Source organism: Dermacentor andersoni, chromosome 2 (genome assembly GCF_023375885.2).
Source record: "Dermacentor andersoni chromosome 2, qqDerAnde1_hic_scaffold, whole genome shotgun sequence".
Classification (NCBI taxonomy): domain Eukaryota; kingdom Metazoa; phylum Arthropoda; class Arachnida; order Ixodida; family Ixodidae; genus Dermacentor; species Dermacentor andersoni.
In genome coordinates, this window is record NC_092815.1 from 55,450,197 (window position 1) to 55,476,242 (window position 26,046).

At 43.2% G+C, this 26,046-nt stretch overlaps 1 protein-coding gene and 1 long non-coding RNA gene across 2 annotated transcripts in view; one reads left to right on the plus strand and one right to left on the minus strand.

Annotated features, from left to right (window-relative positions):
* Positions 1-23,517, plus strand: part of LOC126542278 (prostatic acid phosphatase-like) — a 51,925-nt gene extending 28,408 nt beyond the window's left edge. Inside the window, exons 7-10 of the mRNA XM_050189283.3 lie at positions 999-1,119; positions 9,370-9,452; positions 15,023-15,314; positions 22,138-23,517. Of these exons, the coding sequence (XP_050045240.1) occupies positions 999-1,119; positions 9,370-9,452; positions 15,023-15,314; positions 22,138-22,283 (642 nt within the window). The 3' untranslated portion in view covers positions 22,284-23,517. The remainder of the gene's footprint in view (positions 1-998; positions 1,120-9,369; positions 9,453-15,022; positions 15,315-22,137) is intronic.
* Positions 23,518-24,340: 823 nt separating this feature from the next.
* On the minus strand, positions 24,341-25,424 carry LOC129387708 (uncharacterized). The gene is made up of 2 exons (XR_008614889.2): positions 24,900-25,424; positions 24,341-24,722 (listed from the first exon to the last, which is right to left on the minus strand). It is a non-coding gene; the product is annotated as an uncharacterized lncRNA (long non-coding RNA).
* Between the last annotated feature and the right edge of the window lie 622 nt (positions 25,425-26,046).

The following is a 26,046-nucleotide window of genomic DNA, read 5'->3' on the forward strand; positions in this document are numbered from 1 at the left end:
CCACCCCAGGTACATGGGGTGGTTGTTCTTGGTGCACTTGTTCATCTGAATATATAATATAGTTCCATTATTTAGCACCAGATCAGTCATACCTAACTCATAACATCGAATCCTTGCAGAGCTGTGTTGTGCACGTTATATTTTCTTATTACTCATGTCATTCTAGCATCATGTCACTGAGAAGTTGAACTCGGTTAGCAAACTTATCAAATCATTGTAAAATCGTGCGTCTTTCACTTTTTCACAAAGCTTTACCGTCATTCAATTCTTCAAGATGATTTCTTTGTCTCCTGCAGCCATTTTTCCACGCCGCAATCACCAGTGCCCTCATTTTGCAAGTTCATTCATACCACGCAGTATAGTTGATTGAGTAATCTGCCATCGCACATCACTACTGAAACTAACATAAGCAAGTTCCAGGAGCTGCTGCACACTGAGCATCTGGACTGACATTTATTTTTATTTTTATCCTTTTTTTTTTCTCCATTTGTTTTCACGAAAACTTATTTTGGTCCCCTTTGGCGATAATTTACTGTTTCTTCCTACTCTTCTGGTTATTCCATTTTGTGATCCTTGATAATATATATGCTCTGTACTAACTTTTAATGTATTGTAACCTGAATTCAGTGCACCTGTATCTTTTTCTTATTTTGTGTTATGCTTGTAGTACATTTTTCTTTGGGAACATGTTTTTTTTTCTATTATTGATTAATCCGCACTGTTTACAATAGTGTTAGGATTTTTATTAGTGTTTGTGTACTAATCGTTGTAATACTCATGTATTGTATTAGCCCCAACCCTATGTAATGTCCTCTGAGAGTCTTTATTGGTACTTTTGTAAAAAGAAAGTACGTATTCGTTACATGCCGAAATTGGCGAGAAACATTGCAGATTTGCTTCACTATATATCCAGTAATTTGTTATATCAATGCTTGTTTTTTCGAGCTCTGACTGTATTTCTGTACCTTCTAAATGTGTGCTATTTTGTTATTCCTCAGAGATACCACAACTATACTGTGCCCAAGTGGGCTAAAGAACTGTGGGATGATTTGAAGTACCAAAGTGACCAATGTTTCGTCTTCCACACCAAGACTCCCCTTCTCAAGCGACTGCGTGCAGGTAAGGGGTTTGTTTTTGTGCAGTCTTGCTGGCACGGGTACATACCGTGTAATGTCAATACAGCAGTCTTGCAGTACCATTAATGTTTCATTACTTTCCATTTCCATTACACTATCGCAATGTCAAAACAAAAGTGGGACTAGTGTCATGAGTGTTTTCATCTTTGCCTAATGAAATGCTTGAAGATGCTCTTTAGGGCCGCAAATTTTACATTTTTAATCATGAAAGGATACCCCAAAATAAAATTGTCAGTGTTGACAAAAAAAAAATATATTAGCTGTGAGTACAATACAACCTAAACAAGCAAAAGAATTGCTGGGGTACATTTGGTACCATTTATGATGTTGAAGCATGTGGCAGGTTTTATATATTCATGAGGTCATCTTATTTCTGTAAATGCTTTGTTTCTTTGTTTTAATGAGAGATGCCATTTTAGAGAGCTGCAAATGAATTTTTGACTGCTTAATGTTCTTTGCATCCAATATGTATTCAATTTACACCCAGTGAAAGGATACCCCAAAATAAAATTTTCAGCCTTGACTAAAAAAAAATGTTAGCCATGAGCACAATATTGTCTTAATGGCATTCCTCTTGATTCCGTCACATCATATAAATATCTAGGCGTACATATATCACGAAACTTAACGTGGTATGCCCATACAGAATACGTTACTAATAATGCTAATCGCATGTTAGAGTATTTACGTCGCAACTTCTCTGCTGCTCCATCTTCTTTAAAACTTCTACTCTATAAATCACTAACACGACCTAAACTTGAATATGCGTCATCTATATGGGACCCTGGGCTTGAAAATCTTGTATCTTCTCTCGAACTTATACAAAATAATTCCGTTTGCTTCATCTTTTCAAATTACAACCGTACAGCAAGTATCACAGCCATGAAAACTAACCTTTCTCTCCCATCTTTAAAATCTCGCCAGAAAATCAGTCGCCTCACTCTATTCCACAAGGCATATCGTCATGTCATGCTACACGATTTTATTTCACCACCGGAATACATCTCCCATCGCATTGATCATCGGCACAGGGTGGGCATCAAAAAATGCAATACTAAAGCTTTTTTTCAGTCCTACCTTCCCCAGACATCTGTCGAATGGGACCGCCTCCCTCCCAATATTGCAGCCATTGAAGATAATCAAAGATTTCATGATGCACTAACAACCTTTGTTTATTTTGGAGAATGTTGAAATTATGTTCTAACAAAATTCACTGTATTGTATTGTCTTTGTAACCTATATTACCCACTCCTCTCTGTAATGCCTTTGGCCCTGAGGGTATAATTAACAAATACATAAATAGATAAATAAATGCTTGGCACACTATTCTTTTTTAAGTGTGAAATGCTTTTAGCTCCCATTGTCGGCAATTTTCAAGCGACCTTAAGCCACATGCCAGAGCCATTACCCAGGTACTCAAACGAGAACATGTGGGCATCAGTATGGTTTTGCTTGAATAGATTAACGGAACTTGCACTAGTTGATCAAAAAGAACATATACTAAATAACTGTGAATCCCAACTACCGTTATTAGACATGTTTATAGACTTCAGCGAGGCATTTTACGTGCTCAACCGTGATAACCTTTTTGCAAAACTAGAACACTACGGTGTACAGGGGCATGCCCTTAACGTATTTGAATCATACTTAAACTCTCAATTCCAGTATGTAGTAATTGGGAACTATTCGTCTGAATTCCTGTAAATGAAAAATGGTGTTCCCTTAATAAGGCAGTTTATTGGGACCTCTGTTCTTTAATACAGTGCAGTCCACTTATAACGATACCACATATAACGATATATCGGTTATAACGATGGGTCGACATGAGAGTGTCATTTTATGCATTAGGTCTATGGGGAAAAAAACCATTTATAACGATAGGTTATTCACCGCATATCGGATATAACGATCAAAATTCTGCAGTCTGGACGGCATTTTCCGTGCCAAATAATCGTAACGTTTGCGTTGCTTAGTTCCCTGAAACGAACGATGTCGAGACGAGGCGATGTTTACCTCCGTAAGTTCGTATCTGCCGCCATTACCGCGCAGCGCGTCTCGCCCCGCCCGCGCATGAGTAGGCGCAGCCAACGTTGGCGCAGCGGGCCACAAGATGGCGCTAGCTGCTTCATGCGCGTCGGCCACAGTTGCTCCGAAAGAGAAAGAAAAAAAGAAGCGACAAGCAAAGCGGTGCGGTGGCGCCCGTCCCGCGTCTAGGCTGTTTCACATGGCGCGATTTTCAGTCAGCGACACAGCGAATTCCGTCGCTCAGCGACCTTCGCGCCGTCGCTCAGTCGCAGCGATCGGCGCGATGTGGGAGGGGCAATGTGTGTTTCACCGCGCGTTGGTAGCTCTGTGGAGCAATGTCGCGCGTCAGTTCTAGCTATGTTTACGGTGTACCCACCAGCGTTTGCGGCTTAGGAGCTACATACATTTTTTGTTTCTTTCGCTTACATAATTCGTTTGAAAGGAGAAGCTGCACTATCCAGATCGGGAGGACGCCGCTTCAACATAAGGCATGTACCCACTTGATCGCCGCCGTCGTCAACCGCTTCATCCCTACAAACCGCGCCAGCTGCTTATATACATGCACACTCAACAGTAGTTTGTTCTTCTGCAAAAGCAAATATTCATCCAGGAAAAAAAGTTGCGGCTCCCATAGTAACAACGAAACTAGAGTGTACCACACAGAACCATCCCACCGACGCCGCGCAAGCCGCACGGTCATACTTGCGGTGTAGAGCAGCGCCTCACTCACCGTATCTGCAAGCTGTCGTGTCTCAACGCCTTTAAACGTTAAAAATGGTGTACCTATTCTATTATCGAATAAAACTAGGAAAATTCGAACATTTGACTAGTTTCCATGTTGTTTTTGTTTAACGATGTAGGTATGGATACTTTGTGAGCAGGAGGCAGCCCTGCGCATCGCTGCGACGGATATCGCGCTGCCATAATCGCATGTGAAAGCTGTGAGCGAAAATCGCTCTGCAACGTGCGCGGCAGAACGATTTTTTTCGCCCCAATCGCGCCATGTAACAGCCTTCTCTCTCGCGATAGCAGGCTGACGCCACCGAAGCAGCGTGCAACCAACGGTTCAACCCAGTTCGAAGATGGCGCCGACAAAGCGCAAAGCTGTGTCGCTTGACACGAAGATGGATATTTTGCAGGACTCTCGATGCGGCTTCAAGGTGAGCGCCCTCGTGAAGAAGTATGAGCTCGTCCAGTTAACAATATCAACCATCTTGAAAACCGGGAGCACCGCGATTGTGAAGGCAGGAGCTATCAGCGGCCATTCCGATCAGCGGAAAAGGGGTTTGGGACCCTTTGTACGCCGATGTTGAAGAGGCGCTTTACCAGTGGTTCATCACCAATTGCTTCAAGAAGGCGGGCTTTGTGCGTAAGGACGAACTTCCCCAACCCGCTGAGACCGACCCGGTGGAAGTCGCTGACATAACCGAGCTCTGGGAGCTCATTCCTACTGGTGACACAGGTGGTGTGTCGAAGGAGGAGTTTTTGACTGCAGACAGTGCTGCCTCGTTCTGCGATGAGGTCACCGACGAGGCGATCGCCGAAGATGTGCTGTCTCGACAGACGCAAAGTTGTGCGACGGTGGCGACGGCATCAGCGACAGTAACAACGAGGTCGACAGTGGCTCCTTGACCCCGACCACGATGTCCACGCAAAGTGCACTGTCGTCGATCGACTCCTTAATTGATTTTATGCATGCTAAAGGATTGCCGCCAGTGTTCGCGCAGCAGCTGGAATCCATGCACACCGCGGTTGTGAAGCTGAAGCTGCCGCAAAAGCAAGTGCAGATTTCAGACTATTTCGGCGTGCCTAATCCTTGACACGGTCATTGGCGCTAGAAATAAAGTTTGTTTTTCACTGCCTACTGTATACATCATCTATTCTTTAGAGCAAGTAGCGAATTCGAGTTCAGAGCTGCAAAGGTAAAGAGCGCAAACGCGTTTAAATTTTTTTTTTTTTTATAACTGCAGTCCAAATATAGCGATCATCGGTTATAACGATCATATTTTTCGTCTTTCTCGATATCGTTATAAGTGGACTGCACTGTATTTATGTCAACATTGTCAATATTACTAACAAGGCAAAATTCATTATGTATGCAGATTATACATCCCTGTTTTTTTCGTCCGATAAGATTCTGAAAATAACTGACACTGCCAATCGGGTTCTTTCATTATGGCAAAATGGTCCTTGTACAAATCACTAAAAATTAATCAAGGTATAACAAAGGCAATGATTTTTCACCCGAAGAACAAGTACATATCAAATCCACCGCCTCTAGTCTTAAATGGTAGTACCATTAATTATGTTTGTGCAGTCTTTACAACTACTATGACATGGGACGCTCATATAGATAAAACTTGCATTACAACTCTCCAGATTTATTAGAGTTTTTTCACCCAACAGGCACAGTTTACTCGTCAAGAGTAAGCTAAGTTTATACTCCACTTTCTTTTGCCTATACCTAAATTACTGCTTTCTAGTCTGGGGTAACCCCACTGTTTTGCATATTCAAAAATTATTTGTTCAGAAAAAAATTGCTCTGGATAATTGACGATACCTCATATGATGCCCCAACGCTTCCCTTATGCCTGAAATATAAAATTGTTGGTGTAAATAAATTGTTTGAATGCAGGGTCTCCTGTTTTTATAAAAAAACTTGTAGCAAAAGATTATCCCTTCCTCAATCATATTATGCATATGCACATATTACGCCTTATGAAACTAGAAAACAACATACTTATACATTACCTCGATGTAGAAATAACTACGGTTTCACTGTGTTGACGTGCATATTGCCTAAATGCTTAAACACTGAATTCTATTAGAACTTATGCTATATATCATTTTCTGATATTCGAGACTCATTCATGACTTTGTTCTTGTTGACCTTATATTCCAGAGCATTTGACTTTTCTTTTATTATTATAATTTTGCACTGTTTCAGATTAATCCAAATATTTTTTTGTACTGTGTATTCCATATGCCAGTATTCATTACATGTTATAATTGCATTTGAAGTTTCATGTATCATTGTATAAAGATCTACGTAACTCTTGTACTCACAATGTCCGAGAGACTTCGCATTGACTACGCATATTGTACTTTAATATTGCTCTACTTTTTCTTTTCTTTTTCTCCTGTCACAAGTGTCAATGTTGTTAAATGGGTTCGAGAGCTTCGTCAAGTAGCCGTATAGGCTGCTTTTTCTCCCTTATCCCCCAAATTGTACTGCACACTGTAGTGCCAACTGAAATAAAGCTTTAATTGATTGATTGATTGAAGTTGCGAGAACAAAATGAGATCATCCAGGCAACCAGTCAAGACTGTATTACATATGCTATTACTTCCCAAACAAGTTACAAAAAAATGTTGCTTCCGAGTTCTTCCAAATGTTTGTTCATAGCGACGGTCAAAAGGCAGATACAGGGCACTATGCACCTGATTGTCATATTTTGGTGTTGAGACAGAGTTGCCTGTGCTCTTTTCAACTCCAGCATTCTGTGAGGTCCGCGGCATGTCTGTCACGCTGGCAGCATTGGTAGCTTTTGGCAGCATCGGTAGCTTTTGGCAGCGTCCAAACCAGTAGCGTCTGACTCACCGCGGAGGGCTGTTTGACCGAAGCAAAACTTGCAATGAGGTTCCATCTGTGACAGGAAACTATTGCGTCCATAAGGACCAGTGCACAGTATGGCGTGGTGCAGTGTGGTGTGGTGGGGTGTGCCGTTGTGAACATGCACTACACCCATTTTAAGATTGTGGCTAGTATCATCTCAAACCAACCTGCTTTTCCGGTAGCAATTTCATGCTTACATCTACTCTCGATTACGGGAGAGCCAGTATTTTTTTCTATCAGAATGTGATTTTTACCAGGAATTGAACGCATAACCTCATTATAGCAGCAGAACATCACAGATCTTGAGCCACCATGTCATCTGGAAACTTCTTTTTATTTCTTTTTTTTTATAACAGCATTTTCGTGCATAAAAGAAAGAAAACGCTTACATTGGTATACGTGCAGCGACAACATCATCTGCCACCCTAAAGAAGCTTTCAAACACTTTTCTAAATAATCATAGAATGTTCCCACTATTAAAGGATGCTGGCTCGTGAATCTCCTGCCTAAAAAATTTTTGAGTCCTTCAAGTTTAAGCGGAGATAGTTATTGCACTAGTGCATGGCTTTCTCTCTCCTGTCGTCTCCACTAGCATGCTGGAAGCTACACAGGAGTGACGGCAAGGGGAGCATGGCCCCGCCTAAATGTTGGACATTTTATGTTTTTTTTTTTTTTATGACTGTTTCTGGTTCAGGTGCGCACGTTGCTCTCTCAATGCGAGAGGGGCACTCAGCTGCCTTATGTCACCATGCCCCTGGAACTATGTCACAGACAGAGATCAGTCAGGATAAGTGGCTGGTGGTCAGCAGGCTCGTCACAGAACCCCAGGGCGGCCGTAGTATCTGCACTATGCAGTATGCCAGTGGAATCTCTTCAGTCCATGTGCAACAGACACTGTCTGTATGCCTGAATTGCAAAGATGAAATACATATTTGGTCTTTTTGAGATTGCAGACATATACATTTTTCATTGTTTTTCCACTCAAAATGAGCCATAATAATATTACTGATAATGTTCGCATGATCACATAATCCGCGATCATGGTTGGCTGCTTGTGACATAGCTGCTGTCAATGTTGTGAAAGACAAAGCAAGGGATTTTTCAACATTTTTGAAACGAGATTGCAAATTCCTTGCTGAATAAAGAGAAGGAATTCCTTGCTGCTTGCAGTGCAATAATATTTGGCTTGCATGTTCACAGGGGCCTCTGCAATGAGAAGCTGTGTTTCTTTACTATATTCAAAAAGTGTTTCAGGGCCCTTTTAAGTTGCAATATCTATATATGCAAAAGCATTTTACAGCTAGGTCTGCCACTAACTTCCTGTCAGTAGCTGCAATGGAACTTGTATTATTGTTGGTGCATAGATGGATAACTAGAGAATATTTAGTCTATTGAAGGTTGACTCTAAGGCAAATAAAATGTTTTTTTTTTTTTCCTGCTGCTCAGCTAAACACCACACATGTATTTATGTGTTCTTTTTTTCTCCACATAAATTGTGTGATCACTGACCCTCTGTCTTCTTTTTTCTTTACATCTTATCTCATGGTGGTTACTCACTTTGATGCAAAAGCATTAAAGAAAGTAATTATGCCACCAGCACCCTGTTAAAATCAGTAATGAAAGTCTAGTCATTGCTAGCGCTCATTCATGCCATTGGCATTTTTCAGGACACTGTATCAATTACACCCGAATTTGTCCCAAAAATTAATTTCAGGCACCCAGCTTCTGCAGTCACCATTAGTAATTCTGAAGTAAAATATCCGTGCAACTTTCCTGGCAGTATACTGTGGTGGACAAATTAAATATGAACAAGTTAATACTATCTCAACTGTGTTCTTTTGTTTGCCTCTTCACCACCTTGTCATGCAAGAAGGTCATCATGTATTCTTTGTCCTTGCCCCATACCATCTTTGGTGACCATTACTTGTCCCTGGGCTAGTTAAACTGGTTCATATTTATTACGTTGTAATGGGATGCAATATAAAGTGAAGACTAGGGCAGGAAAAGAGTGCCAACCAGGACTCGCTTTCCTGACCTGGTCTTCACTTTAATTTGAATCCCATTACACCATAATTTGGCAAGGTGTGCACAGTGGGGGCAAGGTGTGCACAGTGGGGCAAAATTACATTCAAGTTGTTGCTCGCAGGAGCCAGTGAATTTTATACTTATGCCAATTTGCATTTCATTTGCCATGATAAGCACAGTCATGAGCAATATGATAGGGGACACGAAATGTGTTTTAAAGCAATCATTACTATCAAAGTGTGGATTCACAACCCATGCTTTGCAAATAATCATTGCATAAATAACAAGAAAGAGTCGCTTTCTCATTGGGCATGTTGTCTCGTTTAACACCTTAATCAAGGGCATGCATTTATAGTGACTATGTCTTTTTGAAGGCTGTTTGGGTACCATTCCCTCTATATCACTCAAGGGTGTACGTATGCTACTCCATTTATCACATTACAGGCTGAGTGATTATGAAAACTATTGGGCATGTTTTTATCTGTGGACACAGTTTTCTGAATTGGCACTTTTTTGTGAAGGGTGCCCCATCTTTGCTATTGTTTTGATGTTTGTATTTACTAACAGGGCTGTTAGCGGCCAACATGTCGGGAAACCTGGAGGCAGCAGCACGTAACAAGTCAGAATACAAGGTCTTCATGTATTCCACAGTAAGTGCTAACTCATGACTATGGTGTAACAAGTTTAGGTTGATTGCATACATCTAATTCATTCATCAGGTGTAGTTGTATTAGGTGCTGTACTGATCCTAACTCATTTCAGTTAATTGTGTTGTACAAAAAACTTTTAGTTTCATGTTCTGACCACACACTGTTTCGCTGTATGCTTGAGATTGTTAAAGGGACCCTGAAATGATTTTGACGATTTTGTATAAACGTACTCGGTTGTTAGAGTAGGTCCGTTAGAGTAGGTCCTTCTGATCATTAATTGACGCATCTAAGTGCTCCGCGTAAAGTGTGTAATTTATTACAAGGTTTTAAAAATTTACATCGTTGCCGATCGCAGCACACTGCTCGGCAGAATATTCAGCCAGCCCTACCCATATGACGTAAATCACCCAACTGACATCGGTATGGTGAGCTATCCTATTGGCTGCCCAGGGCGCGTCATCGATAATTTTTCCACCTTTATGGTGAACAACTGATGTTCGTAATAGTTGGAATGTTAGTTAATTTGTTTCTATAAAAAGAAGTAACAGAAAGAGAATTCACAAGAACAATTTCTCACTACACTTAAGCACTTCCGGCACACAGCAAGCATCGTGTGCTTGTGTTACAACGTGCTCCGTCTTGACGAGAGCCCCGCAGTCAGTGTCGGTCTGTCTTTTCGTGAGCACCATGAATCACCTTTGTTGCGTTGCGGGCTGCAAGCGTAGCGACTGGCAATATGTCAAGCTGTGACATCGTGTCCCTCTGCGAGGCAGCAGACGAGCGGAGTGGCTACAGCACATCTGACTGTCGCTATCCGATTGGCGCCATAATTTACGCGTTTGCAGCCGTCCCTTTACACCGGAGGATTACTACCACAATAGCGTTTCGCGAGTCTGGTATTCGGGTAAACGCAAGCAAGGGGACAGGGCCTGGCCACTTGACTTTGCCGTTTCACGGGATGAGCAGAAGCGCAAACGTGAATGATTTACATGGTGCAGCCACCTGGTGGCACAGAGCTCAACCAAACACAGTAGCAGTAATGAAGTGTATTATTCTTTGCTGCTGGTGTAAATTTTTCGCAGGAGCGTAATCGTTAACATGCTGTTTTTGTAAATGTTTAAAATGTTTTACACTTGGTTAGAGCAATATTAGCTCTTTGTTTGGCTGGTTAAGCTCCGCGCGAACAGGTGGATGGACCTTGCAGACCAATCAGGCCGCTCATGTACATTTACGCTAAAGTTGCTTCATCAGCTTGAGTTTATGCCTCCACCCATCCGTTGAAAGGCCCAGCCCGCCTCTGGTTTCCGGAATACCAGACACATTCAGCGCTTCGCCAGACTGCTCGCAACGAACGCTGCTTTGATAGCTCTCGCTTGGGGTCGACTGCCAAGCAGCTGGCGGAGAGCTTGGAGAGGCTTCACGCGTGTGCTCCTAGAGAACCGGAAGTCGACGACACGAAGTGCCATCATAACACAGAGCCGGTGAAGGCATAGCTTAGCCCCGATCACTCGGTGAACAAGTTGAGGAGAAAATGCATGACTGTGGAGGAGGGTAACTTGTAATCGTCCATAGCTCTCTTAATATGAGACGTTTCACACAAATTGTGGTGTGAATGATTAACTTTAGCTGTACCTTACGCGTCTACAAAATTTGTCCGGACTGTTTCAGGGGCCCTTTAAAGTGTAATGTATGGTTGCATTGTGGAGTTTGTGCATCCATTGTGTATAGAGGCATTGTGGTCTTTGGTTTTCCTTTTAAATTTTGCAAGCTGTCTACATTGCCTGCAAAGAAAGAAAAAAGAAGCCTCTAGAAACTAGAAATGCTTCATTTGGATGTTTTTGAATGAATGCAACATTTTCATTGTCACCTTGCGTCTAATTCTAAAAATTGTAACTAATTACAAACTTTGCCATTAGTTTCAATGAGACGCAATGAGGGAAAAAAAATTTTAATGTAAGAAATGTAGAGTAAAGCTAATAGCATCTTTGAGCAGTCATTTCTGAGTGCGCTAAAGCTCTCCCAAAAGGCCGATCTTGTTTGGATGGTCGAAAAGGGGGCCTCCGGCTACATTTGGACTATCCGTTCTGATCACCCAACCCCAGGTCAGAGCGCCGAAAGTGCTGCCAGTATCGCCATCAAAGCAGCCGAGAAATTTGGTTTGTTTCCGGCCATGTGACCCCACCCTTTCCCACGGTTGCCCTCATTTTCGTGGTTGCACCCATTTTCACAGATGTGCTCGCTCCATTCACGGTGATGATGATTATCAAAAGCGATTATCATAAGCAAATAGAACAGAAAGCAGGGTGTTGAAGATAAGAATAGGGAGTTGTTTACACTAGCTCATCTCATACAGGGGCCTACACTCAAGGCCTACACTCAAGGTAGCTCATACAAAAATCTCACGAGAACAGTTGTTGCTTGCCGCATACTCACAATCTCTCTTTATTCTTCCATAATCATCTGCTATGAAACTGGGTAGTTCAAGCAGAGCAAGTGTTTGGGCAAGTGTTTAGTGCCAGGATATGCAAAAAAAAAAAAAAAAAAACTCATCAGCCCTTTCACTCTGTGAAGAAGGACAAGCAGCGAAGCTGTGGTGTTTTACCTCAATTGACGCACATATATTATTATTATTATTATTATTATTATTATTATTATTATTATTATTATTATTATTATTAAAGTACACAGACAACGAATACATCTTTTGGCTGTGGAGTGATTTATTCTTATTCCTTTATGAAGTAGTGACGTGCGCAAGTACTGCCGCAAAGCAGACAGGAATGCCACAATATTTACAACTTCACTGTGAAACGCGTAATTAAGAAAAGTAGATGAAACTTGTTGGTGAAACTTGTTGGTGATGAAACTTCATTCACCTCTGCTGTAATGTTAGAGTCATCTTAGCAGCTAATTGTCGTATAATATTTTTCTAGATTGTTTTGATAAAACAAGGGTTGCAGCCGTTTTCTGTAACCATACTCCCTCCGTCAGTGGCCATGTATTGACAGCAGACAGAAATTCTATAATGTTTACAACTTCACTATGAACTAATTATGATAAGTAAATGAAACTTGGCATAATGATAGTTGTCTTAACGGCCAATTTCAGTATAATTTGTTCCAAGTTACCTACATTAGATTGAGAGCTACAGAGCATTCGCGAGAAACTGGAGCTGAACATTTTTTCGTGTCGACACGACGCATAGACAGACGGACATAACCACCGCCGGAGGGTAGCTACATACAGCTTCGCTGTACAAGTGAAATGGTTTCGGGATTTCCTCATGGGTCACTTAGATGAGGTGCTTCTCACAATCTATCTTATGCAGATATTTCCTTAGTGAATGCCACTTCTTTTCAACCTATGCAGTAAAGGGGCGGGACACTGTTTCATCCTTAGGTGAAGTTGTAATTGTGAGTATGTGTATCTAGTCTTAAGGAGACAATCTTACGCTGGTTACTATATAGTAACAAAACTTCTAGTAATGTACACTAAGTTACATTCATATGAAGCCTACTATAATTTTCGAATTGTGCAGACATTTCGTTGGTAGAGCCTGCCTGCTTATAAACCCACGAGGGATGTGGACAGCTTCCATAGCATCCTTAGTTCATCAAGTGCTGCATGTGTCATGCTGAGAATGTGGGTTTTGTCCTTTCACCCAAGGCACATTATGTTTGCTTTTACTGTGACAAAACCTTTGCCTGATTACTACGAACACTCAAACACTTTCGTGTTGTTTAGGGTTCATTGGTGTTTGGCTGCCTTACTATGTTTACCATGGAACCTTGCTTCGTTCTTGTTTCATATTTACTACTTTATACTGGCATGTTCTTTCTTCTTTGTTGCAGTGCTGTTAGTGGCTTCATTCTCATCAGACTTTGTTCTTGTTTGAGAAATACTAGTATGCTTGTGTCATTCTATTGTGACAGTTGTTACTGACATTCCCTAGAAAGATAAGCCTTTCTTGTGGAATTGTATGCAGTGCACATAATGAGTTCTGGAATTACTGCGATCGCCATGGTTAGAAGGAATAAAAGTCAATCATAAGCCATCTCATTCTGTCTGGCAGCCAACAACCATGCTGTAAACATTGGTGATGCTGAAATGTACTATTTCTTTAGTGCGCACTAGTTCAACCAGTAAAGAACTTTAACACTTTCTGGTGCAATGATTCATGTAGGAATCAGTGTTTCGCAGGAAATATTCGGCATCACAAACAAACAATATTATGATGAGACATAGGCAATGAATATATTGACAAAATATTTACAAAGAAAGCTAGGACAAGAGTTGGTGTCTGATCCGGCCCATGTGCAAGCGACCTCATCGTCGTCTTCATTGCTCTGCCGAACCTCACGTTCATCCATGTATCGATTGCTCCGTAAAAATATTATTTTCTGGAACAGTAATGACAGCATTACAAATTGCACAATTTGTCATACTTATGTATGCCACAGATAAATGTGGCTCTGCCAGAAATTTCAGAAAGGTTTGGATGTCACGTCTTGCAGAGGTTAGGCCTCTGTGCTGTATCTGTAGAGCCTGCTGCCTGCCGTGGATGGCACAAAAGTTGTGCTTCAAATAACCTGTGGCCATATTTCTCACCGTTATGATTATGGATGTGTAAAAAGTTATTTTTGAGACCGAATCTAATGTGAATCGAATAGGACCAGAAGTGACTCAAATCAGATATTGAATAGTTTTTGAATAATGAACAAGCTTTATCACAATCAATATAAAACGTCATTCACCTCCAAGTATATTTAAAGTTAGCAAGCTTCTGTCATTATATAGTACATTATAAAGCATTTTTTATTAAAAGCACAAGTGGAGCATTAGGAGCATACACGCTGTTTCTTCGAATGCACAGGACTCTTCAGAGAGTGTGAATGATCCCTCTATAACCTGTGTAAGTGACATAGCCTCCTCCACTATGCAAGTTCTCGTGTTTTATGTCTTTGCAATGACCGTGGGGATTAAAATTTACCGTACCTTTGCTCTAATTTTATGTTTAATTGGGCACAGTTGACTTTTGAAATACTATTAGAAAGTATTTGAGAAATGTTCACATTTACAAATAGTAAATATTCACTTTGAAGACCGAATCGAATAGTACACTATTCGATTTGTTATTTTAGTTTCGAATATTTATTCACCTTTAATTGTGATTGTGAATTAACAAGTTTGAAGAACTACATGCTGCTTACAACAGATTGAGTTGTTGGCACTTCATGAGAAAAACCTTCGATTCATTGCCAAAAACTCCAGAGTGATCTTTTTCTTAATTTTTCCCTGACATCATTCAAGTGCGCATGTAATATAAAGTGTTTCTTCATGGATAAAATCTGGACAAGAAGGGTTACATATCTTCAGTTTGTACGAACCTGTCTTCTCACATCAACATGACAGCATTCCCTGTGCAAAACATTGCCTGCACCCATACCACATGTTTTTCTAGATAATGTTTTCCCCATTCTTCAATCAAGGCTATGCTATGCTGTAGAAGTAATGCATGCAGTTCTTGTGCCAAATGCATTTTAACTAGGAATTTTCTTGCCTTTATGCAGCATGATACTGAAATATCGGCTATTCTGGATGCCCTGGGTGTATTTGATGGCCATGCCCCTCCTTACTGCTCCTCGCTTGTGCTTGAGCTATGGAAAAATGGGCCGGGTAACTTCTCTGTGCGTGGGCTCACGCTCAATGCATTCGAGTTGGAGCCCCGGCCTTTGCACTTTCCTGGCTGTGATAACGAGTTTTGCACACTGGAGGAGTTTCTGGACCTGGCCAAAGTGTACATTCCGGATGACTGGCGGCGAGAGTGTGGTCTTCAACAATCGTTCTTCCTGTCTGATGGAGGTATGCTTTCCAGTGGGGTGATTGCAGTTTGTTTCGTTGCGTGATAAGGGGGAAATAGTTAGCTTTTACAGCGAAGCTTATAACTTACTATAAGGGGGTTCCACAACGGTTTTCATGTGGCAGTGGCAATGTGTGGTAGCATGGTCGGTATCAAATGTGAGCCAGAGAGCAGCCAGAAGTGCAACCTACGTCAGAGTCCTGACGTGGCCATGTGACTGAGGCGTCGGCGAGAATGTGCAGCTGATGTTGGTCATAAACCATCATTAAGAACAGCCAGCAACGCCGCCTGCGTTGCAGCACTGAAACAGCCTTATGAGCAGGCCATCAGAATGTGTGACCAGATGCCAGCTTAGATAGAGCTAGTATAGCATTCAGGAATGTTCGGGAGGTGCTAAGCTTGGAACAATACAAGCGTTTAAAAAGATTTGGGTATAGTTAAAGGGCCCCTCACCAGGCCACCATAGCAAATTTCAGTTATATTCTGGATGTTATGTGCTCTCTAGGGAACGCTCTGCCACAAGAATTTTTAAAACTGGTTCATTTATAGCCAAGATGGAAATATTTCAGTACCGTGAACACATGATTTTAGGAGGCAAGCATCACCGCCAACAAGCACATGCTCTCCACTTGCCCCATCTGGCCTCCGCAGGCGAAATTACTTCCCTGCATTCTCCCATACTGGAGCAGGAGGATCGTATAACACATACGTCATGGTCACCACATATTTTTCTTTTCCTTTCGCTTTTTTTGCTGCATGGCACACTTCCGCAGAATTTCAGCTGTTTCCGTTGTGCATAGCGATGTAATACTTAAGAGGCACAATCGTTAGTGCACATTGTATGCACAGTGCTTGTCAGCTCAGTATGGCCAGACCGGATGAGTGGCCCTTTAAGGAATTGGACCGCATTTAGTGAAGCATTTGCGGAGTCTGGGGTGCTTATTTAGTCCGTGAAAAACCAGACCCCTAGCGCTGCCAAAGGATGTGAGAACTCTCTTTTACCATTTCATTCTCTCTGATGTGCGAGTTGCTCAGATTTGCATACATCTGCGAAAAATTTATCTTTTTTTTTTATCAACCAGGGGCAGTGCCAGGATACTTCTATTGAGAGGACAGAGCATGATTCCCCATTTTCGATAGCGGTGCAAGTGGGAACTTTGTCGCTGAGTACTTCAAGTTGGTCGAAGGATGGCGATGGGGGTGCAGGCAGAAAGTTTTGGGGTTAGGCCACCCATCCTTGCCCCCCTATGAAGCTGCTCATGTTACCCACAGAGATAACCCACATAAGTACCATGGCCATGCCTCCACTCCACGTGATTATCACTAGGTTAAGGCGAGCATGTTGAACCGAAACAGCTTTGTTTAAGTTATTTTTGCACAAACTTTTTGTTCTGGCTCAGCTATGGAGCCCCAAAAAATGACTTAAACATGTTCAGTCCATATGTTAGGCAAAAAATAAAGCACTAATAGGGTTGTTCTACACACACGCACACAAACAAGCTAGAGTGTTAGCTTGGAGCCGAACCTGATTTCCCTGTTTAAATGCTTGTGAAAAGCCAAAACACTCTGGTTAAGCACCTACTGAAATAATATAAATTAAATTTAATAAGCATAGAAGAAAAATTTTAGTTCCAGTGACTGTTAGGAACATATTTTATATACAAGCCCCCTAATTTTTATCTTTAGTTGCTGAAAATCAACAAGATTCAATAAAACATGCAGCGCAAAGTTAATATTTTTATAACTCCAAAACTGGGACAAATTTCGCAAAATTAGGGAAGAGCGAACGGAGAGTGTGGAGAAGCCTAGCCTCGAACAATGGGTTGTACAGGTTAGACAAGATATCAAAGCTACCACCAAAGAGGTTTGTACCGATCTTCCAGTGGAAAAGATGGACAGCCGTCTGGCTCACCTGTTGGAGGCCAAGCAGTCGCTCCTCGCCAGGTGGAAAGGACAACGGCTCAACCGCAGGCTAAGAAAAAAGATATCGGAAATCAACAGAACTATAGAGGAACACTGCAGAGCCCTCTCTAAACAACAGTGGGATGAGGTGTGTAACTCAATCGACGGGCAGCTGCGCAACAGGGGCACCTGGAACCTCCTAAAGCATCTCCTCGACGAGACGAACACTAAGACCAACCAACGCAACACACTGGCGCGCACTCTACACACAGCAAAGCGAGAATATTCGAGCAATGAAATGTCATCCATACTAGTGAAGAAGTGCCTATCAGTCGCATCGGGCCCTACACCACCTTCCCCTGACTACGAAGGCTCCGACAACCCTGAGCTCGACGCAGAATTCGGGATTGAGGAGATCAGGCAGGCGCTCCATGCCCTCAACGGCAGATCGGCTCCGGGTCCGGACAAGATCACAAACAAAGCTCTACGGAACCTGGACGAGAAGTCCATCGAATACCTAACGGACATCATTAACCAAACATGGAGCAGCGGTAAAGTCCCGGAAATGTGGAAATCGGCCAACACCATTCTCATCCCCAAGCCAGGCAAGCCGCCCAGCCTCGATAACCTCCGCCCAATTTCGCTCACATCGTGCGTGGGGAAGGTTGCTGAGCACGCAATCCTAAACAGGCTTTCACGCTACCTGGAGGACCACGACATTTACCCACACAATATGATCGGCTTCAGGGTCGGACTCTCGACGCAGGACGCGATGAAGCTCATCAAGCATCACATTATTGACTGTAATACGCGGGACACGAGAGCCATACTAGGTCTAAATCTGGAAAAGGCCTTCGATAACGTTCTTCACTCGTTCGTTTTGAACACCATCTCGAGTCTCAACCTGGGGAAGCACTTTCATTCCTACACGAGATCTTTCCTGTCAAACAGAGAAGCCACCCTTAAGATCGGGGACCTGACTTCAGACATGATCAAGCTGGGGTCTAAGGGTACGCCACAAGGGGCAGTCATATCCCCAACCCTCTTTAACCTCGTCATGATTGGACTATCCAGGACACTTTCTGCTATCGACGGTATCAGTCATACCATATACGCAGACGACGTTACCATCTGGTGTACGGGAGGTAGTGACGGACAGGTAGAGACGGCCCTGCAAGAGGCGATTGATGCTACCGAGAGATACCTTGAGTCCACGGGCCTTCGGTGCTCACCGCACAAGTCGGAACTGCTACTTTATCGACCTAAGCGCAGAGGCCCGAAACCAAAGGGGTGGAAACCACTCGCCGAATGCGACATAAAACTGCGCACAAACGACGGAGGATATATTCCGAGGGTGGATGCTATCCGGATTCTCGGCATGATGGTAGAGTCGAATGGTTCAAACAACCAGACAGTGCTGCGACTCACTAAGAAGACGGACAATGCCATCAGACTAATCAGAATAGTGGCCAACCGGCAGCAAGGCCTCGGAGAAGATAACCTCGTGAGATTGGTACATGCGTTCGTAATGTGTCATTTCACTTACGTCGTGGCTATGCACAACTGGCAAAGATCGGAGCGGGATAAGCTCAACGCATTAATCAGGAAGGCAATCAAGAGAGCTCTCGGCCTCCCCATATGCACTCACACGGAACGCTTACTTCAACTTGGCATGCATAACACGCTAGAGGAAATAGCGGAAGCACAGGAGAGGGCCCAGTTCGTCAGGCTATCTACCACACAAGCTGGAAGACACATTTTACAGGAGCTGGGCGTTCCCCCAACAGTAATCAAAACAAAGTTCTGTAGCATCCCTCGAGAGCAGCGGGACCGCATCATTGTCGCCCCGATCCCACGAAACGTCTATCCAGAGCACAACGTGGGAAGACGTCGGGCGCGCGCGAAGGCTCTCCTGGACAAGGCTCGTGAACGGGCTTCGGAGAACAGTTTCGTAGACGCAGCGCGCTACGGCGACGGACAGGCCTTCGCTGTAGTTAGCGTAGATCATGAAAGGCAGATAACGAACGCAATCTCGATTCGGACGACGTCCTCTGAGATTGCAGAGCAGGCTGCAATAGCGATGGCCTTATTGGACAATAAGAGGACATCAATCTACAGTGACTCCATATCAGCTGTTAGGGCATTTGCCAAAGGAACCATATCCGAGCTGGCCCTAAGGATACTAGGAAGCAAGCAGATCAAGCCACACACATTGATCTGGTTTCCAGCCCACATCGGACAGATCGAGGGTGCCCCGCCCAACCTCAACGAGCCGGCACACGGAGCTGCGCGAGGGATCATCAACCGCGTAGCTACCGGGCAGCGTGACGCTGGGGGTACTGACAATCGGGACTCTCCTTCCACGTACACCGAAATTACTAAGCACTTTTACTTGGCTCGGAGGATCTACCCCCTCCCACATTGCAAACTCAATAGACCTCAGGCTTTGACACTAAGGCTTCTACAGACGGGGGCTTACCCAAACCCCCGACTTCTTCACCAGGTGTACCCCGAAATTCAGACAACAAATGCATGTGCACTATGCAATGATTTAGCGAATTTACCTCACATGCTCTGGCGATGTCCCGCGTTACACAGCGATGAAAACAACACTTCTTCACGTTGGGATGCGGTCCTACACAGCCCCAACCTCGAAGAACAGTTATGGGCTGTCCAACGGGCCCGCGACGCGGTGGAGAGACTCGGCCTCTCTGTCCCGACGTGGGAGCGGCCCGCTGCGCGCTAGTGCGCGCCCTAAAGGACCCTAATAAAGTTTTTCATCCATCCATCCATCCAAAAAGAAAAGAAAAAGTAATTCTGTAAACCACATCTACTTAAGCATCTAAAGTCTATCAATACAAGAAATGGTTACTTAACTGTGTGTTGACATGACAGTTTAAAATGTATCCAAAGATTACTTCAGAGGTATGCATGATATGGGAATTTCCTGCTTGAGACACCCTAATAAATTCAGCTTACTTATTTCTAATATGTTCCTGTTTTTCTCACAAAGTTGCGAACTTAGTGCTTGAATTTTATGCAATTCTTTTGGACAACAATTTGGAGCCCTACCTCCTACAGCCAATTTAATTTGTTGATTTAAATGCAGCAAATTTCATTCAAGTGGCTGAGAGGTTCATCTGTAAGGAGCAGCAAGATGTACCAGGCTTAAGGGTGCACTTTCAAGTCATGGAAACCATGACTTTTTAGGGCACCTAAGATGCACTAAGGCATCTAATGCCTCAACAGGACATCTAATGCCACGTAGATTGCAAAACAGCAAGGATCATTATTTGCTGGTTTTTATGGAAGCAAGGTGTGGCGTGTGGTGCTTCGGTTAGTTCGTACTATGTTTTTACTTTTTCCTCCTTAGTGCAATAAAATAGTGTGTATTGGGGCATGTCATCTGGGCCAATAATATATTTTTTTTTCATGCAGTGTGAAACAGTAACATGTATGACATTTCCAAGGCATGCTGAACTGGCGCACTCTGCTAATAAGTGCAAGCTCAGCTGCTACACTACTAGAGACATCATGCCAGTATTGCCATTGCCTCAAATCATGTGCATTCCCCGCACCTTTGCAAAGTTGTCATTGGGCGTTCATGGGGAGTCCCACATTAAACTATCAGTGTGCACAACATGAGTACAGACATGGACTTACCCCACTCTTCGATGGAGACAGTTTAGCTCCTAAGGCTACTTCATTACCATTGTGCTTTACTCCGGATGAGTTGCTAAAAGTAATGTTAAAACAGCACTGGGAGCTCGGGACCCTGGAGTGCAACCATGGCATGGATGCAAAATATCAGGCAAAATTGTTTGATTGCACCAAAAAATCATCGTTCTAAGTTTTGTTCTAGAGTAAAGAAAAATAATAGTAATGTTTGAGTCAAGTATTATGACACCTTTAATAAAACATTTTTCTGCCAGTTTCTGGGATTGCTTGGTGTGGTTTTCATGGTGTCATTGTAAAATTCACTTAACTTGGTTTCGGAGGCGCATCATACGTATCTACTTGCATGCTCCAAATCAGCCAAGAGCCCTTAGTTCATGTATCTTTGATAAAATTTGTTGGTAGGGCTTTGGCACCTGCAGTTATTACAATATTACGTATTTGGTACTTGAACTAAAACTGAAAATAGAAATGCACTTGTCTTTATTTTTTTAAATCCAGTAATTTGCACAAATTAGTTACAAAGGTAGGAAGATTAATTCAGTGATGAAAAGGTTAAAGGGGTCCTGAAACACTTTTTGACCGTAGTAAGAAAATGTTGCTGATCGGTTATAGAGGCTGCTGTGAGCATGTAAGCCAAATATTATTATACTGCATGCAGCAGAGACCTTACAATCTTGTGTCCGAAACAGCGAAAAATTTCTTGCTCTCGCTTCTGCAATGCCGTCATGCGGTGTCATCGATTGCAACTGGACCCACCAACGTTATTGAGTGATTTTGCTGTCGCAAGAGCATTCTCAGCAATACATAATTACCAACATTGAGTTAAATAAATGAAAAATATATGTGTCCGCGGTCTCAAAAAGACAGAAAAATCATTTCATCTTTGCACTGCGCTTAGCTGCGTCAGATGTGCATAGTCTCCAAGATTGCAGCAGTGTTCTGCATGGCGTGCAGAACACTGTGCAGTGCCGCGATGAGCCCTTTCATCACTGCAACACTCTACTGTGTAGCTTCCAGCACACTAGTGGAGATGAAAAGAGAAAGCCAGGTATCAGCGGGATAAATCTACTTACAGTTGAAGGATTCAAAATAATTTTTTCTGCACGAGGTTCAGGAGACAAAGTGCTTTAAAAGTGAGGCCATTCTATAATTACTTCAAAAATTGCTTGGGGCCACTTGACAAAGTGCAGCCTTACACGCACACAAAGTAATCAATGTTCGATTTTTTTTTTTCTTTTTTTGCAGCGTTGGCGTTGGTGATTGGGCAGAGCGCCATACTGGCCATTGTGGTGTTCAGCTGCACCGCCTACTGTCTTTTGCGGAGGCGCAAGACACCAAAGAATGTGGTTGCTTACTCGCCACTTCCCACTGAGTTTACGACGACCAACTGAGCAGATATTGCACAGAGGAAGATAATCAGTTGCATGGAAACTTGGTGTGTCTTGCCACGACCACTTGCAGGATGGACATTTAGCATATTTGGGAGCCACTCTGTACTCTGCCAACGTCCACTAGGCGAATGCACTGAAAACGTGGGCAGATACAAGCAAAGAGTGCAAGCCCATCAATATGCTAAATCTGTGGCAGGTCTTCCCGCCACTCCCCTGTGATTGAATGCATTTCATAGTAGTGGCACCCCTGGGAGGCTGGAGGCAGGTTTAAGTTGATATCGAGTATTTAATGTTTACGTAAAGGTTACTGTGCCATAGAGGCTGGAAACTATTTGCTTTACCACAAGGATGTGCAAACAAGGTATCTGAACAGAGGAGCTGGGTTCTGCACATATTGTGCATACTTTTCGATGTGACACTTTAATCTAATCAGCACAGTTCTCCTTCATGTCTATTTGTATCAGCCCTGGACCAATAATATGGGCACTCCTGATAATTTTGTTGAAGAATAACTATGTGGGCTGCCATAAGACATTCCTTAAAGGGGCATTGAGAGTTTTGGCCAGCATTTATGTACAGAATTGTCACGTTTTACTGAATGAAATTTAGAAATGAAGTCATGGACTATGGACTATATTAGATACATAGTATCTGAACATTCAGTATTCTCCCTCAGCTGTGGATGTTCTTGCATGGTTGCAGCACTTGAATACTGTGCTAGTTGATGATGTTAGCAATCCTTGCTTGCACTTGCTCTGTTATTTGAATGTCTGGCATGTGATCATTAGTGAAATGTTATTGGGTGTACACGGTTTGACGTGCAGCTCTATATCTTTTCCATTTTCGATGCTGGCACCATGGTCTTGCATTGTGAAAATTATTGTGCGTATTACTTCCATGGTATTGCTCAAACTGAACTTAGTTCTGCTTGCGCAGAGCACTTATAAGTCAACATAAGTTTGCGGCACTGTTGTCTAGGAGTCATATTTGCAGTATTGCTGTCATTGAGTGTGAACCTGCTATACAATTGTATGTGTGTTTATTCAATATACTTTTTTAGGGAGGCTAAAGAATTTACAGATTCTTAAATTTAATGTATACTCTTGGTACACAGCAAAATCAGCATGGGCATTAAAGGTACTCCACACTCAACACATGAAACCTAGCTCTTTTCGTTGGTCTTGAATTTGTATTGCTGGATTTTTAGACCTCTATTAAAGTTTTCAAAAAACAATTTTGTCAGTCTGACATCATTATGCCATATTTTCTCAATTTTGTGGAATGTCGTGCTCTTGGAAAGTTGCATCTGTAGTCTCTCCTGAAAAAGCAAAAGGCTCAGTAATTATTTGCAAATGAAGAGAGCCATTTATAATACTGGACAAAAGCAAGCTAGGTTAAATTAGTAGAACCCTATTGTGCTCATTACTGAGATGTGTCGCACTGATGCACCCATGTTTTTTTCACCAGAAGTATTACATGTGCTCCTTCAGACATTGGTGAACCCAAATTCACTCTGTGCTAATTATCACTGTAGTTTATGTTCCGAGCATGCACAGTGCCACATAGATGCTGTTTCTTGGGTTCTCTTTTTTTTAGAGTACTCTCATCTATTTCTAAAACACACTGTTGTGATGGCGTGCTACATCAAAAAGCAAAGGCTTTCACTGTTTATTTGTTTTGTGCATTGCACTCGTTTTCCTGTGTGGTCTTGAACCAACAGACATATTTGGGTGCTGGTAACTCTAACTGTATACTATGCAGCTTTACAGAGGCAGTTCTTCGTAGTATTGAATACATTGTAACTTATGGAAGATGATTGACAACTTGGTTTGTCATTCGTCTTGGTCTGACCAGCTCAGCCTCGGTGAGGACAATTTCTGATGGCTCATTGACTAAAACAAATCAATAGCAGCTCTGATGCTCACTGAGTGATTGCACATGGTAATGACAGCTATCTAGCTACTGTATGCAGGCACAGTTCTCTAGTGCACAGCCACGTCCGAGGTAGCTTCATGAACAGCACACTTGTGTGTGCATCAGTTGACAACCGCAACACCTTCTCCGATTTTGCCTACCCAAACTTGGCAGCATTCATTCTTTTTATTATTTCAAAATATGACGTATCTACACATGATTACGAAGGCGTGATAGAGTTTAAACAGAAACTAGAACTAAGTATACAACACATACAACACACTGAACATGTGCCATGAGGATGACGTGTGGTAGCGCGTCTGAGCGTTGTGCTTAACTGTCTTTTTTAATGCACTTGTGGCATATCTGTTCATGCTCAGACTTCACAATATTGCTTTCGTTGTATTCATTTGGGGCCCTCATTATCCAACTAAACGCCCATCTTCATTGCTTGCCTGTTTCTTGCTGATAAAGTGCTTGTACTTCTTTGATAAGTTCTTGTTCCTCCTTTGTACTTCTCACCATCTGAAAAATAAGAAATGTCAGAGTTCCGCCCAATAGGCAAAGCATCACTTGCGATAGCAAATTATTAGACAGCTATACGAAGTAAGTGCATTAGCTTTATTGGCCGTATAAACTTCTAAAAAAGTTACTAAATGAATTAACAAGCATAGTGTGACGGGCACACAAGCAAACACGAACACGTCACTGGATGACCGCGGACACTCGCTATCAAAACGTTGGCGTAAGGAAGAGTGACAGCAGCAGTGAGCAAATCGCCCTTCGTGCTTCCTCTCGTTTCAACGCGAACTAAGTGGCGAGAACACAGCGCACACAAAGTCATCAGCCCTCAGCGCGCCTAGACTCTACCCACTGCAGATTGCTTTCAATATGGGGCCAGAGTGCAGCCACGCTCGGCCGCGCGATACGCAGTCGCCGCTGAAGTAGAACGCTGCTCAGTCACATGCAGTCACATGACTGCTTTTTCTCCTTCCCTTCAGTGTGTCTGTTGCAGTGGCGTCCCAGTGAGTATATATATGCTCATTAGCTGCAATAAATCAATTGCTGAAAGTTAGCACTCATCCCGTGTTCCTGCTTCGTCCTTGTGTCATTCTTGCGCTATGTATCCCAGTTTGTAGAATGTACTAGATTGGGAGAGTGGGTCCAACGACGGCTCCGCGCCGACACATTCTTTATTGAAAATCCGGATGGCGCCACCGTCACCTTCTTCTTATGGTATCTTCGACTGGTCGCCTGTATGCCCCGAAGCAGAGTCGGGTAGATCGGTCGTTCCCCGAGCTCAGAGGCAGAGGACAAGCGCGCAAGCCGAACGTGCGACTCGCTCTCGGAGGAGGAAATTGCTGATGCGAAACCACGTGACTACTGCCAACGTCCGATGTTTCGCCTATCGAAAGCTCCCGGCGCTGCCCAAAAAGCCGGCGGACGTGCCGGCGAGACGAACGTTCGTCGAGACGCCAGCATGCAGTGGCCTAGGTTGCCAAGGTTACGGTGGGCCGTCGCCAACAGCAGTGACGCGGCGCTGCGATGACGTTTCAATCTCGATGACTGCTCCGACGACAGGGCTCGGAGCGCCTCAGAGCGCTCCAAGATAGAGGAGAGCAATCGAGAAGAACCAGCCGAACGCAGGGCGCGCACCCTCTTTCAACCAGTCGAAGACAACGCCGCTCGCGAGAGCACTCGAGAGTGCTCAGAAACGACCAGCCGAAGATAGCATTAGTGTTCCTGTATATGCTCCCGCAGGGAGCAGAGTTGCGCATAGTTCCGCCGCCGTGATCCAGCTCTGCAGCGAAGCCACTCCTCGCGCGCGCAGGAGCCAAATGCCGCGCGG